At 46.6% G+C, this 16,272-nt stretch overlaps 1 protein-coding gene across 7 annotated transcripts in view; it reads left to right on the top strand.

Annotated features, from left to right (window-relative positions):
- LOC309713587 (ryanodine receptor 2-like) overlaps window positions 1–16,272 on the top strand; it is a 304,174-nt gene that overhangs the window by 146,826 nt on the left and 141,076 nt on the right. For all 7 annotated transcript variants that reach the window (XM_082545335.1, XM_082545334.1, XM_082545338.1 and 4 more), the window contains 6 exons: window positions 74–230; window positions 4,852–4,938; window positions 5,330–5,461; window positions 9,845–9,939; window positions 10,026–10,201; window positions 10,559–11,211. In XM_082545335.1, coding sequence (XP_082401461.1) covers window positions 74–230; window positions 4,852–4,938; window positions 5,330–5,461; window positions 9,845–9,939; window positions 10,026–10,201; window positions 10,559–11,211 — 1,300 coding nt within the window. The remainder of the gene's footprint in view (window positions 1–73; window positions 231–4,851; window positions 4,939–5,329; window positions 5,462–9,844; window positions 9,940–10,025; window positions 10,202–10,558; window positions 11,212–16,272) is intronic.

Raw genomic sequence — 16,272 nt, 5'->3', positions numbered from 1 at the left:
TGTTGTGATGTACAGAGGCACAACAGAAAATTATGGACCTAACTCTACATTACTTTCCACTTGTGTCCTGCAGCATAAAACGCAGCAACTGTTACATGGTGTGGGGTGGAGAAAGCAGCAGCCCCACTCAGGGGAGGAACAACGGCTTAGAGATTGGCTGCCTGGTTGACACTACAAACGGTCTGCTGACATTCACAGCCAATGGCAAAGAACTCAGCACATACTACCAGGTAAATATGTATGCTTTGATTCCAGGTTTTCATTTTTGTACATCATTTTATTTTTTTATTCTGCAAGAAAATAGGTGCTTTTTTGTTTTTTGAACCAGTTCTGATAAAACCATGTCTCCATCTACAAACACACTATGTTGTCCTCCACCTTTCCTCGCCTACTAATGAACCAGGCATCCACTGACTCATCAAAAAAATACATATATGGATCTCTAAGTTATTAGACATTTAACCAGTTTCTGTAATGTTGCCTCTGTACACCACAGTGTATAAAACAGTGAAGATGTGACTGAAGTGTAGCATTAATTGTTGGAGTTGATTTCAAGCAATGTGATGTACAAAGAAATATGACGCAAGTGAAGGAAGCAATAATTAATGTGCACAACCAACTTAACCTGTCAAGAATTATATAAACTTTGCATGCAAATAATCAGAGTCTTAAAAAGAAGGAATGCACTTCTCAGCACAGCAACACCACAAGAGTCAAGAAATTGTAAAATTATTTCCAGCAGTTTGTGGACTGCTGCTTTCAGTTGACAGGATTTCCAGGTTAGCCTTTGCTGGAAGCTGAAGGTGGGTGTAGTAACATTCCTGCAAAGCATCTTGTGGGATTTCTTGGATTCTAGACTTAAGACAGTCACTGACAAAAGATTTTAATCCAAGTATTAAAATCAATCCTGATATTTCATATCCAATTACTTTTGAGCCCCTGATAATGGGACACTATAAAAAATGGCTGTAATTCACTACTCAGGGAATTTGAAACCCACTGAATTAAAGCTAAAATTTTACACTTTGATCACATCTTAATTGTTTGTTTTAAAATCCAGTGTGGTGGTGTACTGAGGCAAAGTAAAAAAAAAAAAAACCTCACTGAATTCAAATAAAGGTCTAAAAGAAAACTGAATGGAATGTAGCTAAGAAATAATCTTAGCTTTAAATTAAAACTTAAATCAACAGTTTGGCAGAAATTGCTATCACACTTCCAACAAAATGCAGGTAGCAGTACTGTAGTACTGCTAGCAACTACAGTTGTGGTCACAAGTTAACAGAGAGTCATTGTGGGAAATACTGTGATGGCAATTTTAGGCTTGTGTTGATTTCTTTGAATTGTGGAATGACTGAATAGATTGAAGTTCGAATTTATTTTGGATTTTTAGTGAAAAGATATAAGATCCACTAATATTTGGTTGAATGTCAATTAGCAAGTTACACCTCAACCATACATATTCGTTAGCTACCAGTTCGCTTCTGCCATAATTCTGGATGTTCTGGATATTTGTAACACCCAGTTGTGCCCAAATTTCAACCATCTCGCTTTTCATTTGAGGTCCAGAATTTGGGGACCATCCTCTAGCTCAGGGGTCTCCAACTAAAATAGCAAGAGGTCCACTACCTCCGTCATCCAATCAATCTGGGGTCCGAACCTTTTAAATGAAACGACAAAAATATTTTCTTTAATATTTAACTAACAATATAGATTTGTAACTACTGATCAATAATTCGTACGCTTATTAAATCATCTGCTGAACAGAAAAATGCAATCCAGTTAAAGTACGAATGTTAAACAAAAAACTGTTTAACAATGAAATTATGCAATAATCTACACAACATGTATTGCACATAAACCAACAAGTGCTTTAAACGGCGCAGAAAATATGTTTGACAAACCCAACACAACGTAACTTAGAACATATTCCAGAACAGTGCTGGCTCTCACTTCAGTAGGAGGAACTTGCAGGGACATTTGCAGCTAGCATTTTAAACTTTGGTTGAAATGGGCTCAGTTCAATTCTTAAGCATGCATGCAAATGTTCATTAGTCAGTTGTGAGCGAAGCCTGTCCATTTATCTTTTAATGTCCGATTTTCGTGGACTTTATGCATTTTTGACAAAGCCATTCTTTTTTTACTCACTCTGCACCACAAAGTCACCATTGTACTATCAGCAAGCACTATCTCCCAGGGTTGTAATTTAGCAATCTGTGTTGAGGACCTGCAGTTTTTTCTTCTTTGTTTTTTTTTTTGGTGGTTGGTGGTGCAATACCGCCACCAGCTGGCTTGGAGTGTGGACCAGAATTTTGCTGACCCACATAGCTGCCTCTCACACCTGTTCAAAAGTCAGCCACGCAGCCGGCAGGAGTAAATTACCTAACTACATAGTAAAGGATTAAATGCTTTGCGGTCCAGGCAAAACTCCCTTGGGGTCTGGATTTGGACTTGAGTCCTGGGGTTGGGGACCCCGGCTCTAGCTTAATTGTTCCATCCTCTTTGTTCATTGTAGTAATGCCACAGTCAGCGGAACTACATTAAAGCATGATGCTATCACAATCAGATTTGACAGCTAGTACAGTTTTCTTTGGTGTAAAAGCCCCACTCCACTTCATCTTACTCCTCTGCTTTTGGTCAAATAGCTCAATCTTTGTCTTGTCTGACCACAAAACCTTTATCCAGAAGGCATATATATATATATATATATATATTTATATATATACACACAAACATGTGCATCCAGTCCTTTTGTTTTTTTGAAGTCATTAAACACGTATGCTGTATAGTCATTTTACAATGAAAGAAGAACATTTTAAAAACTTGAGGTTACTCTATACCGTAACCACTATTCTCTGATAAATCCCACTGTGGGGAAACTTAAATGGTGGCTGTGAAACTGCTGCCAGGACCAGGAGCTCGTACGTAGGGAGGTTCAGACACGGGCGTTCGTGGCCCTTTCATAAAATGGCAGACTAGCGGGTGATGCAGGTTGAAATGGCTCTGGGTGAGAGTAAAAGGAAAGGAATTTCCTGTGAGGCGGGCAAATGTGAATGTCAAAATATGGTATTTTAAGGGTCTGTTGATGTAAAGCAATTTCCTGGGCACACTAGAGTGGGATTTGTCAGCATCCTGAATTTGTACGACCTGAGATGCGGCTTTAGTGCCCTTAAGTCCAGTCGGACGCAGTCCTCCACCCTTCTTGGGAACAAGAAAATTCTTTGAGTAAAAGCTGCATCAGCTCTGCTCCTGAGATATTTCTCACAACGTAAATATTTATTTTTTCAAAATTCTGGATGATTCGCCTTTTACAAGAGAGAAAATCACTCTGGAAAATCTGGGAAGGGTGGTTGCAAATTGCAAGCAGTACCCTTGCTCTAATGTCCTCACAACCCACTCTGGTGTAGGGAGAGCTTGCCACCCTTCTGGTCTTGCTGAGAGAGGGCTCAAAGCCAGGCAGCCCACAGTGGAGGGCGCTTTGGCTTCCTCTTGTGGCAGAAACAGGTTCTGCAACCCTGGCCTGTTTTTGCCCAGCATTCATGGGGCTGGGTACCACAAGGAAATGGACCCCAGTGGTGTTTGTGTGTGAGGGCAATATGTTTTCAACATGTTTTCTGTGTTTTTCACAAACTTTTCCTGTGCCCTGGATGCACTTGATGAGTTTTTAATAAACTGTGTGTGCTAGTGAGACTGTGACCCTTGACTCAGCTGAAAAGCATCTTGTCGTCTCTTATTGGAATGTGCACTGCGTGATCTAAAATCGGGTCCCAGGCAGAAGACACTTCTTCAAATGGGCTCTGGAACTGGGTCCTGAAGGGAACACAGAGCATGTGCTGGTCCAGCTCATCCATGGGGGATGTTAGGTGGTCAGCTTCTTCTTGTGGTCTGAACAGCAGGCAGGATGTGCTTCCTAGGCCAGTGGGTTCTGCAATTCCAGAGGAACTCGGCAATGAGGGATTTTTAAATGTCTGCATGGCAGCTGGATGACCCCCAGGAAAGGAAGCCCAAGAGTCACCTCTGCTACTGAGGATAAATTCATCTGAGTCACCAGCCTCAGAAATCACAAGTTAACCTCAGATTAGAGCCCAGATAGATGCCACACAGAGTTCCAGTAGCAGACACATCTCTACATCAACTGTTCAGAGTGTGTGAATCAGGCCTTTATGGTCAAATAGCTGCTAAGAAACCACGACTAAGGAAAAGCAACAAGCAGAAGAGATTTGTATGGGCCAAGAAACACAAGGAATGGACATTAGACCAGTGGAAATCTGTGCTGTGGTCTTTCAAGCATGACCCCTCGTGTGGGGCGTGGTGGAAGCTAACACACTCTCCAACTTGGCTTTATGGTGAAAAGTAGGCAAACTAAAAACGTGAGTCATGCTAGCGCCCGGTGACCAAGCTGTTAGCTTGCTTGAATAGACTGTTAAGCTAGCACTCACGTTAGCAGTCAGGAGAGATGGGGCTTCTAAGAAGTTAGAAGAGGAATTTGAATGACACTGCGTCACATCCTTTTATAGGGAGGAGGGCGGGACCTCCCTGATGACATAGAGGCTTCTGAGGACAATCCCGCGAGAGCATTCCCCATAGTGAGACACCAAAGCAAATGTTTGAAAGAGACCATGACATTCCTATGATGAATGTATGCAAACTTCTGACCACAACTGTAGGTACAAATCTACTTTGTGTGTCTCAGGCATGTCTCATACTGCACAGTCAGTATTACCAGCACAACAACACTAAATCTGACACTCTGACTGCACACTGTGTCTCAAAATTTCAGAGTGCAGCAGTTATGGACTTTGACAGATCACCTCAGCATTTATAGGTAATTTTAGAAACTTTTCCCATGCACAGGTGGAACCCAGTACTAAGCTGTTCCCTGCAGTCTTTGCAAAGGCCACAAGTCCTAATGTCTTCCAGTTTGAACTGGGTCGTATTAAGGTGAGCACACACACACACACACACACACACACACACACACACACACACACACACACACACACACACACACACACACACATCAAAAACAAAAAGGGAAGAACTGAGAGAATGACTCTTGGTAAAATAATTAATAAAAGAGACTGATCACTGAAAACAACTTCATTTATATGCAAATGGTCAATGGTAACACCATAAGTGAAGACCAAGTCAAAAGGGGTGTTCTGCTGTGTGAGTGGGCCCTGAAACATGTTAAATAAAGTTAAACAAGTCCATTATTGTCAGCAGCTTCTTAGTAGATATATATATATATATAGAGAGATGTATATAGATAGATATATATAGATATGTATGTATTTGGTCATTATCCAATTTTTTCTCTGTGTCCTGTCAGAATGTGATGCCTCTATCAGCTGGTCTGTTTAAGAGTGAGAAGAAGAACCCAGTTTCCCAATGTCCTCCACGGCTGCACGTACAGTTTCTTACTCCTGTTTTATGGAGTCGTGTTTCCAACCACTTCCTTAAGGTAACAGTGTCTTACTATAGTTCTGCATTACTATTACAGACCCGGGACACAAACCTGCCACCTGCAAACTCATGCAGAGTGTGTACACTATCCGCCCTTCATAAGCATCTCATATAATAAAGCACTACTTTTAAATTAAATCTCATGCCACTGGCATGACTGATTATTTCCCCTTAAATTGTGCCACATTTGTAAGGAAAACACATGTGTGGTTTGCGCTGCAGAGTTTAGTATGTGGATTTTACCCATGAAAAACTTGTCAAATCTTCTCTGGTAAAAAGAGCTTAATAGTCTAAGGCAGCTTTTCAAGTAATGGCCCATTTTATAGTCCATTTCTATGTCATCTGTCATAGAGACTCAAATGGCATTAAATATAATATCATGTGAAAAAAAACATTTGCCCCATTGCTGATTTCTTATTTATTTCCCTTCTTTTTTTTTTAACATATTTAATATATGGTTAAGCTCCAACACATTTTAATATTAGACAAACATAACCCAGGTAAATCCAAAATATTTGCAGTAATAACTGGTTGTGCCATCCTTGGCCATAAATCTGTCAAAGCACTATGAAGGAATTTTAGCAAAGTGTTCATTTGTATATATTTTTTTTCATTTAGACTTGGAATTGATGGTGTGCTTGGGATCATTGTCCTGCTGACGACATACAGATCTATTTCGAATTAACTGATGATCCCGTTATGTCTTTGCACGGCTTTCACGAGTGCATGCACGAGGTCAAAAATTGGCTCGCAGGTAATTCTCTTATTCTAAATGACAGGAAAACTGAAATTATCGTGTTTGACAATAGTATCCCCCATGGCCAACTCCGTGATGGCCAACACCCCGATCCAGCAGCTGAATCATCTTTAGGAGACAGTCCTGGCACTTATTGGATTTTTTGGGTGCCCTGAAGCCTTCTTCAGAACAATTGAACCTCTTTCCTTGAAGTTCTTGATGATCTGATAATCCGATGATCCAGTTGATTTAGGTGCGATCTTAGTAGCAACAACATACTTGCCTGTGAAGGCCTTTACATGCAACACATTGATGGCTGCCTATGTTTCAAGCATCACCCTTCTTTGTAACGCATCCAGTCTGCTATTCTAATTCATCACCAATATTTGTGTCATTCTCAAAACTTTTGGCCACGACTGTATATACCAAAATATTCTAAAATCAAAACTGAGGCCATTTTTCTGATAGGTAAAGCTTGGCCGAACAACGTGTATGTCAGGAATGCAAAGGCAGGACGATGGATATGGTGTTAAACTGAGGGTTCCCCTTCAGTGATGGAAAGGAGCGGAGGTTCATATCCCAGTGAAACCTCAAACAGTGACACTGGCTGGCTGAGGAGGTCATCAATTTATGGGCATATTCCACCCATGACAGCTGAGAGCTCCAGTGGGACTGTTAAGAAGAAACCACACAACATAGAGCTGCCTCCAGCTCCTGGTTGGCCCTCTCTGCCTGCCCGTTGGTCTGGGAAAGACTCACTTGGGCCGCCAGAACAGAGCAAAAACTCCTTTCAAACCCATGATGTGAACTGTGGACCCCAATCGGACACAATGTCTTGAGCTATGCCAAGGCAGAACAATGAACAGTCAACAGCTTTGCTGTCTCCAAGGGGATGGGAAACCTGGGCAGAGCAATGAAATGTGCAGCTTTAGAAAAACAATCCACAATGGTCCATATGGTGGCATTACCTGAGGATGGTGGTAGTCCACTTATGAAATCCAGGGCGATGTGCGACCAGGGTCTCCTGGGAATAGGCAGGGACCTGAGAAACCCAACTGGTGGAGAGTTGGAGGCCTTATAATGCACACAGGTATAACGAGCAGAAACAAAATCCTGGACATCTCGAGCTAGTGACGGTCACCAGAACAAGCGTTACATCAGTGTTATTGTGCGGTTCTTATCCACAGTTAAACTTAGCAGAGTGGGCCCACTGAATCCCTTTGCTGCGCACTGCGGTGGTTATGTATAGTCAGTTAGGAGGGCCCGTTCCAGGGTCGGGTTTTTCCCACTCTGCGTTTCTCATTAGACCTTCAGTCTCCCATGTGAGGGCCCCTATGATGCAGGCTGCAGGCAGGATGGTCGGATTGAACCGAGTGAAGAACAGGGCCCACCTGGCTTGGCAATAGTTGAGGCGCTTCACCGTTTGCAGGTACTTGAGGTTTTTGCGGCCTTTACAGATGATCAGTGGCTGCTCCGTCCCTTTTAGCCAGCACCTCCATTCCTCCAAGTCGAGCTTTATGGCCAGCAATTCTCGATCTCCCTCGTCATAGTTCCGCTCAGCCTGAACGAGAGAAATATGCACATGGGTGAAGCTTACCCCCAGAGTGCTGGGATAACACCGCTCCAACTCCCAGATCCGACGTGTCCACTTCTACTATGAATGGCTGAGAGAGGTCTGGTTGCAGCAAGATGGGCATGGAGGCAAACTTATTGTTGAGTTCGGAGAATGGTTGCTGCGCCACAGGAGCCCACTGGAAAGGAACTTTGGGAGAGGTTAAACATGCGAAGGGCAGAGCAATGCCACTGAAATCATTGCTGTAGAAATTTACAAAGCCCAGAAACCTCTGCAGCTGCTTATGGGTCTGGGGCTCCGGCCATTCTACCACTGCCTTAATTTTAGCTGGATCCACCTGCAGCTGGCCCTGGTAAATGGCCTGTATTTGTATAGCGCTTTACTAGACCCTAAGGACCCCAAAGCGCTTTACACATCCAGTCATCCACCCATTCACACACACATTCACACACTGGTGATGGCAGGTACATTGTAGCCACAGCCATCCTGGGGCTCACTGACAGAGGCGAGGCTGCCGGACACTGGCGCCAGCCGGACCCTCTGACCACCACCAGTAGGCAACGAGTGAAGCGTCTTGCCCAAGGACACAACGACCGAGACTGTCGGAGCTGGGGCTTGAACCGGCAACCTTCCGATTACAAGGCAAACTCCCAACTCTTGAGTCACGATCGCCCCATCCCTGTTCCACAATGAACCCCCCAAAAAGCGACAGACTGAACTTGGAACTCACATTTTAGAAATATAACAGGGAGGTATTGAAAGCTGTTTTCCACTCATCCCCTTCCTTGATCCTTACTAAATGATAGGCATTCCTTAAATCCAATTTTGTGAAAATGGTGGCTTCTTGTAACAGTTCAAAAGCAGAAGATAACAATGGCAGGGGATACTTGTTCTTTATCGTTATTTTGTTTGGAGGGACTTGGCCTTTTTCTCCACAATGAAGAACCCCGCCCTGAGTGGGGACTTGGAAGGGCGGATTATTCCAGCTGCCAGAGAATCACTGATTTAGTGTTCCATGGCCTCCCATTTCGGCTTAGAAAGACTGTACAGGTGACTGGTGGGGAGTGGTGCCCTCAAGAGCAGATCAATTCCACAGTCATATGGTCTCTGCGGAGGAAGTGAGAGAGCCAAGTCCTTGCTAAATACTTCAGCTAGGTCATGGTAAACTGCAGGAGGCACCGTAGGGGTCAGGTGCAATATGTGCTGGGCTGATGGGATGGGGTGGGTATCCAATATCCCTTTCGCCTGCATCAACTCCCACCTCCAACAGAGTTAGACAGCATTCCGAGGGAGACTGGGGACACTGAGTCCAAATGGTCCACGTTCAGGACCAAAACTGCTGAAGCTGCTGCACTGAGTTGTGGCCGCAAGGTGGTTGGTGCCTGTCATGCACCAACCACCGAACCACATGTCGAACCAGATGGTCAACCCCAGAGGGGAAGGGAACCATCAGCCATGGAAGGAGTCCTATTGAGCTTGGTTAGCCTGAAGGACTTCGGAAGCAGCCGGTGGGTACCAACAGGCCAAGCAGAACGGGGCAGTGGCTGAAGCAAATACTTGAGTTTGGGTGTTTCCTCTAAGGAAGACGTGTCAGTGGGATTAAGGAAATCTGCGAAGCATTCCTTCCAACACCCGACAATGTCCTCAGTCGAAGTCAGCAGCACATTTGACCATGTCCCTTGGGGAGTCCTGTGGGAGGTGCTTAGGCTGCTGCCCTGTGACCTGGTCCCAATTAAGAGGAAGAAAATAGATGGATTTTTATTGTGGGATTTAAATAAATTCATTTCCACCACCTGGCTGGGGCCTTTCTGTGTGGAGTTTGCACATTCTTCCTGAGTTTGTGTGGGTTCTCTCTGGGTACTCCAGCTTCCTTCCACAGACATGCAGTTAGTCGGGCTAGGTTAATTGGCCAGTCTAAATTGCCCGATAGGTAACGGTTTTCTGTCTCTATCTATGGTAGCTGGGATAAGCCGTTCATGGATGGATGGATAAATATCTTTTCATATAGAGTTTTCTGTAGTACTGAAAAATAATCTCAAATGTAGCGTATGTTGTGTATGACTTTTGTCCAGGTCTCAGTATCCAGAGCAAATGATCGACATGGCTGGCTGGTGCAGTGTAACAAACCTCTGCAGTTCATGTCTCTGCACATACCTGAGGAGAACAGGTACAGTCCACACAGCTAAACACACGCACCTTTTCATCCTTCCTCCCGCACATTTCTCATGCAGTGTGTACCTTTCTGTTGCTCAGGTCGTTGGATATCCTGGAACTGTCAGAGCAGAAGGACTTATTAAAATTTCACTACCATACCCTCAGACTGTACTCTGCCATCTGTGCTCTGGGAAACAACCGAGTAGCTCATGCCCTCTGCTCCCACGTGGATGAGGCACAGCTCCTTTACGCTATAGAGAATAAATATATGCCAGGTAACAGACACACTGCTTATAAAGCATATTCTCATTCTCAATTTTCTATATAGTAAACCTACTTTATAGAAACTCTTGAATTTTTTTCTGAATCTATGTCTATTTCTCAGCGTTAGCCTTATAAAATACTGTTCCAATTGTCTGAGTAAAACCACAACCCTTAATCGGACAGCTGGTTAAGAATATGAATAGTGTAATTTTTTTTCATTTCATTTAATTTTTTGACCTTGGCACCTTAGATAGTCCATAAAACAATAAACATAAGAAGAATTAATATGTGCAATAGTACTGAACATGATAAAGAAGCATGTAAACGTTACAGGGCAGACGTCAAACTTGTTCTGTCTGTCCTCACAGGTCTTCTTCGTGCTGGCTACTATGACCTCCTCATCGACATCCACCTGAGCAGCTATGCTACAGCTCGCCTCATGATGAACAATGAGTACATTGTTCCCATGACCAATGACACAAAGAGCATCACTCTGTTCCCAAATGAAAAGAAGAAACATGGCCTGCCAGGCATTGGACTCAGCACCTCTTTGAGACCCAGAATGCACTTCACATCCCCAAATTTTGTTTCCAGGCCCGGACCATCGTGCTTTAACAACGGCAACAGTGGATCAGGAGATTGTTTCCAGTACAGCCCTGAATTCCCCTTAGATATACTGAAAGTTAAAACCATTGAGATGTTGACAGAGGCAGTACGGGAGGGAAGCATGCACGTACGGGACCCAGTAGGAGGAAGCACAGAGTTTCTATTTGTTCCACTCATCAAGCTGTTATATACCATGCTCATCATGGGCGTTTTCCAAAACGGAGATCTGAAGAATATCCTCCGACTGATTGAACCTTCTGTGTTCTGTGAACGACGCAATAAGCAGGATGCACTTTGCATGGAGTTGGAGGTGCTAAAGAAGGGTGAAGCCGAAGGAGGAGGAAAGGAGGGAGTGCTGAATGTCCCCAAAGAAGGACTGTTAGAGATGAAGCTGCCAGAGCCTGTAAAACTCCAGGTGACACTAAGTAGAAACTCCCAGTTTGGAAATGCATTTCTTATATAGAAATTCACTGTTGTTTACCATTTTTGTTTGCTAAGGTAAAGGTCATATTCTGTTTATATTTCAGTTGGGATTATTATAGTTATTCCAACTAGTAACTAGGACCCTCCATGTGCATGCAAGGAAATCTCGAGACCGAGGAAGACCCAAAGCGTAGAACTGAACAGGCATCAGTGACAACTGATACAACTTTCATTAACTCACATATTACCTGACCTAAGTGATTTTACAGACTGTGTAGAGGTCATGCCAAAATAGGAATCCCTACATGAAGTAGTGTGTGTAAAAGGACATTAGCTATAAGTTGATGTGATCAGCACTGAGGTCAGCTTCTCTGGCTGTGATAACAAAGCTGTAGAAAGCAACAAAGTAAAAAAAACATAGCTTATGACAAATCTTGAGACATTTTATCATAGACATCCAGGTGCCAAGATGGTGTGAGCAGTATACTGAAATTAAATCAGAATATTCAACAATCCAATGTAAGCACATGGTTCTGGTTTCTTGGAAAAACACAACACAACTGCAAAGACAGAAGAAGAATTTCAGTTGTGCAAAAGTCTCAATCAGACATGGGAGCAAAGGTAAATATATGTTGTGCAGTTCTTTTTCTAACTTCGCTCGGTGTTTCACTATGGGAATCGCCTCGGCGTGACCAACTACGGAAGCTCCAATGACACCACGTCTGTCTATGACAGACCTGTCGAGCCGTGCTCAGGGCTCCGCCCCCTCGTACTAACACGGCCGACCAGCTCCTCCTAACTCATTCTCGCTTTCTTCCCGTGAGAAACTACTTTGAGCTCCCTCAGCGCATCCAGGCTAACTTGATTAGCTGCTTAACAGTTCTCAGGCGTCCCGTGTAGGAGTACGTCGCCGAACGCAGTTTTTCCGGTTCCAGTTTGGATCGTGCTGAGTAAGTCCTTCGAAAGAAGTGTACTTAGAGTTGCACTGTGGAACAGCAACCGCGTCAGGCGAGCTGTCCCAGCGGTTCCTGGTTTTAGTTAGCGAGGTAGCCGACGTTGTGTGACTCGGGCTAACGCGTTACGGCGAGCTGTTCGTTCAGTGTCCGGCTAGCATTAACTTGTTAGCAGGCCACGAACCACATTAGCGTCTCACTAGCATTAGCTTGTTGGTCGACCTAGGGTTCGGTTAGCATTAAGTTGCTAACGATATTGGCTAGCGGAGTGCAGCTAACGTGTCACGACGAGCTGACTCCCGCCGCGACTAGATCGGATTTAACACCCGCTGCTAGTCCTAGCTACTTACGGGCTAACGTGTCGAGACGAGCCTGGTGTAGCCTAGTCTCACCCCTTTCCGCTTACCATGTCTACGGCTCCTACTCCCACCAAAAGGTCGGAGCCGAAGGCTAAAGAGGCTGCATCCCGCCCGTGCCCCGCATCATGCGGTGCCACCATCTCGGGCAGGGACCCTCATCCAATGTGCATCGTCTGTATGGGTGCCAAGCATGCTCAGGCTTCACTGGCGGACCCTCAGGGATGCCCACACTGTGCTTTGATGCCAGAGAAAGTCCTGGAAAGGAGGCTGAGAGTAGCAGTAACGAACAGTCAGGACCCCTGCCTGTCGGCTGCTACTGCTACGAGCGATATCCGTCATCCGCGAGCCTCCACAAGCTGGGCGGACATGATGGAAGAAGAGTCCCCGCTCATGCCCCCATCGTTCGAGGACCTCCTCGATCAAAACGTGGGCGAGCCGGGTGGCGAGGACGCGGAGGGCGATGCCGACTCCGACCTCCTCGACCTGGAGGACATGGATGAGGAACAGGAGGATGACTCTACCTTTCCTCCCCAGCAGTCCAGGCCACCGAGTGGGGCTGAAGTTGCACCCCTGGTGGACAGCAATTTGTACGAGGTCTGCAAACGGGCTGCCGCCAAGCTAGGCATCCCATGGCCAGCCGCCCAGGATGCCGAAGGGGCAGAACGCGACCTGTATGACGGCAAGAGGCTCCCACCAGCCTTGCCGCCATCAAAGCAGCTTCTGCCAGCAGTCCCAGCCTGCATGAAAGAAATGAGTCGCTATTGGTCAAGCCCTTTTAAAAGCAAGCTTCCGACCAAGGGCTGCTCTAAGCTTGAGATCCAGGGGATGGGTGAACTGGGGCTGACTGAACCCCCAGCAGTGGAGCCTTCAGTGGCGTATCACCTTCACCCTAACCGCAGGGCAGTCTCAGCTTCTTCTAGCATTTCTTTGCCCAACAAGATAGATCGCCTCACGGCATCTATTTATCAAAGGACGTACAAATATGCTGCACAGTCAGTATGCTCGCTTAATGCAGTCACACTGCTATCAGCATATCAGGCAGAAATTCTGGAAGACATGGGCCGTCAGCTTGACTCGGGTTCCCCGAACCCAGCCCTCTGGGATGAAATCTGCGTGGTTAATGATCTCATTCTTCGCTCCTCCAGGGGAGCAGTCCAAGGGTGTGGTCGCGTTATGGGCCTTGCAGTCTCGGGTGAGAGAGCCTTGTGGCTAAACCTGTCAGGCCTGGGTGATGCTCAGAAGGCTGAGGTCATGGATGCAGCCTATGACCCCACCAAGGGTCTCTTTGGCCCAGCCCTGGAGAGAATGAGAGAAACAAGCACCCGCAGAAAGCAGGAGGGTGAAGCATTCAATCTCTGCTTACCCAGAAAACCTAACTCTCAGCCCCAGCAGGTGCCAAGAGCTGGCTTTGCAGCAACAGCAGCAGCTGTGAGAGGGAGACAGAGTGGGGTCAGAATGCAGAGAGGAGCAGGAGGCCAGCAGGGTGCCCACCAGGCCAAGGTAGAGAACCGAAGACCTTGGGGCAAGCATTCCTTTGCAGCAGCTGCTGCAAAGAACAAGCCGTCACACCCCGGAGAGGGGAAAAAGAAGCGGTCAGCCTAGCACACCTGCAGCATTCTGTGTCACCCCTCTTTTCTTCCCCAAAGAGAAGGAAGGTGTTAGAAGGGGTAACCAAATCACTCCAAAGTTCAGGGTCTCCGGAAGTTTCCAGTTCACCAGGAGCACTCTCTCAGTCTCCTCCTCCAGTTCAGGGAGGACAGACTTGTGGACAAATAGCGCAGTGTCACCAAACACTTCTAAGCACTCTGTCTGTGTCACCAAGCACTGCCCAGAGTCACCAGACACTTCACTGTGGTTTGGGGGTAACAAAAGAAATAAAACGTGCATTTCTGCAGCCAGGCAGTTTGCCAAGGGCATGTCCCCCCAGTTTCAAAATAAAAGCAAAAGAAAATCACTGCAATTTTTCTTTGTTCCCAGCGGGGGGAGCTCACGCTCTTCCCGAGGGGGAGAGCCCCAACTCCTTCCGGGAGACAGGGGTGACGTCACGCTACCGCTTCTTCAGAGGCCCGCTCGCAGCGCGGCTGGAGCGGTGGCGCGCATGCGCAGTTCATCCCTGGGTCTTGTCAACCATTTCCCATGGTTACAGACTACAGTTTGCGGCAAAACCACCGAGATTCGGCGGAGTGTTAGCTTCTGTGGCCAGTCGCGATTCAGCGAATGTGCTGGAGGAGGAAATATCCTCCCTGTTACACAAACAGGCGATCGGAGCGGTTCCGAGCGAAGAAGCTCAGCAGGGCTTTTACTCCCGCTATTTCCTCATCCCGAAAAAGGACGGAACGTCGCTCCGTCCTATTCTGGATCTGCGTGTGTTAAACAAGCATTTGAGAAAGTACACGTTCAGAATGCTCACACACAAGACGCTTTGTCGCTCAATTCACACAGGCGATTGGTTTGTTACAATCGACCTATCAGACGCATATTTTCACATCGCCATTTATCCTCCACACAGGAAATATCTCAGGTTCGCTTATCAGAGCGTAGCGTACGAGTTTCAAACTATCCCATTCGGGCTATCCTTAGCTCCGAGGGTGTTCAGCAAATGTGTGGAGGCAGCGCTGTCTCCGTTAAGGAACAGCGGCATCAGAATATTTTCTTACATAGACGATTATCTAATATGCTCACGATCGCGAGAGCAGGCGATCAAAGACTCCGAGGTGGTGGTGAATCACCTCACGGAGCTTGGGTTCACTATCAACCTGGAAAAGAGCCACTTGGAACCCGCACAGTCTACAGAGTATCTGGGACTCAGAATAGACTCCATCTCTTATCGTATCGCACTTTCAGAGCGGAGGATCGCATCCTTCACTCACTGTCTTTCCCGTTTTCAGCTGGGGAAAGTCGTGCGGTTCCGACTCTGTCTCCGCCTCCTTGGCCTCATGGCCTCGGTGATATCGGTGGTACACTTGGGGCTGCTTATGATGAGAGATTTTCAGCGGTGGGTCGCTTCTCTGCAGCTGTGCCCTCGCCGACATCTCAGTCGTGGTGTAAAAATAACGCAGCCGTGTATCGCGGCTCTCCGGCCCTGGAGGAGCCCGACAGCTCTCGCGGCGGCGGTACCTCTCGGGGCAGTATCATCCAGGGTGACGCTGACCACAGATGCATCCCTGTCAGGTTGGGGTGCGACTATGATGGGCAGAGCAGTGAATGGCGTTTGGTCACAGAGACTCACTCTGAATCACATAAATGTGCTGGAGCTCCGCGCGGTGCTCCTAGCCTTACGGCATTTTCTGCCGTATCTCCGGGGTCAACATGTTTTAGTGAAAACAGACAACTCCACTGTAGTTGCTTATATCAACCGCCAGGGCGGCACCCGTTCCCGGCAGCTACACAGGTTAGCCAGGGAAATAATTATGTGGAGCAGCACCCGGCTCCTCTCCCTTCGGGCAACTCACGTGCCAGGAATTCTGAACAGGGGGGGCGGACCTCCTGTCCAGAGGAAATCCACTGTTCGGAGAATGGAGGCTTCACCCACAGGTGGTGGAGCAGATTTGGCAGAGATACGGCCGGGCTGCCGTAGATCTCTTCGCCTCGCGAGAAAACACACAGTGCCCCCTGTTTTTCTCCCTGTCAGACGCACACGCGCCACTGGGCATGGATGCGCTGGCCCATCCTTGGCCAAAAACTCTGCTGTATGCTTTCCCTCCCCTCAGCCTGATCTCCCCAACACTGATCAGAGTGAGG

The sequence above is a fragment of the Aulonocara stuartgranti genome (genome assembly GCF_965226115.1).
Source record: "Aulonocara stuartgranti genome assembly, chromosome: 8".
NCBI lineage: Eukaryota > Metazoa > Chordata > Actinopteri > Cichliformes > Cichlidae > Aulonocara > Aulonocara stuartgranti.
Note: the sequence above shows the minus strand (reverse complement) of the source record. Positions and strands in the feature narration are given on the sequence as shown.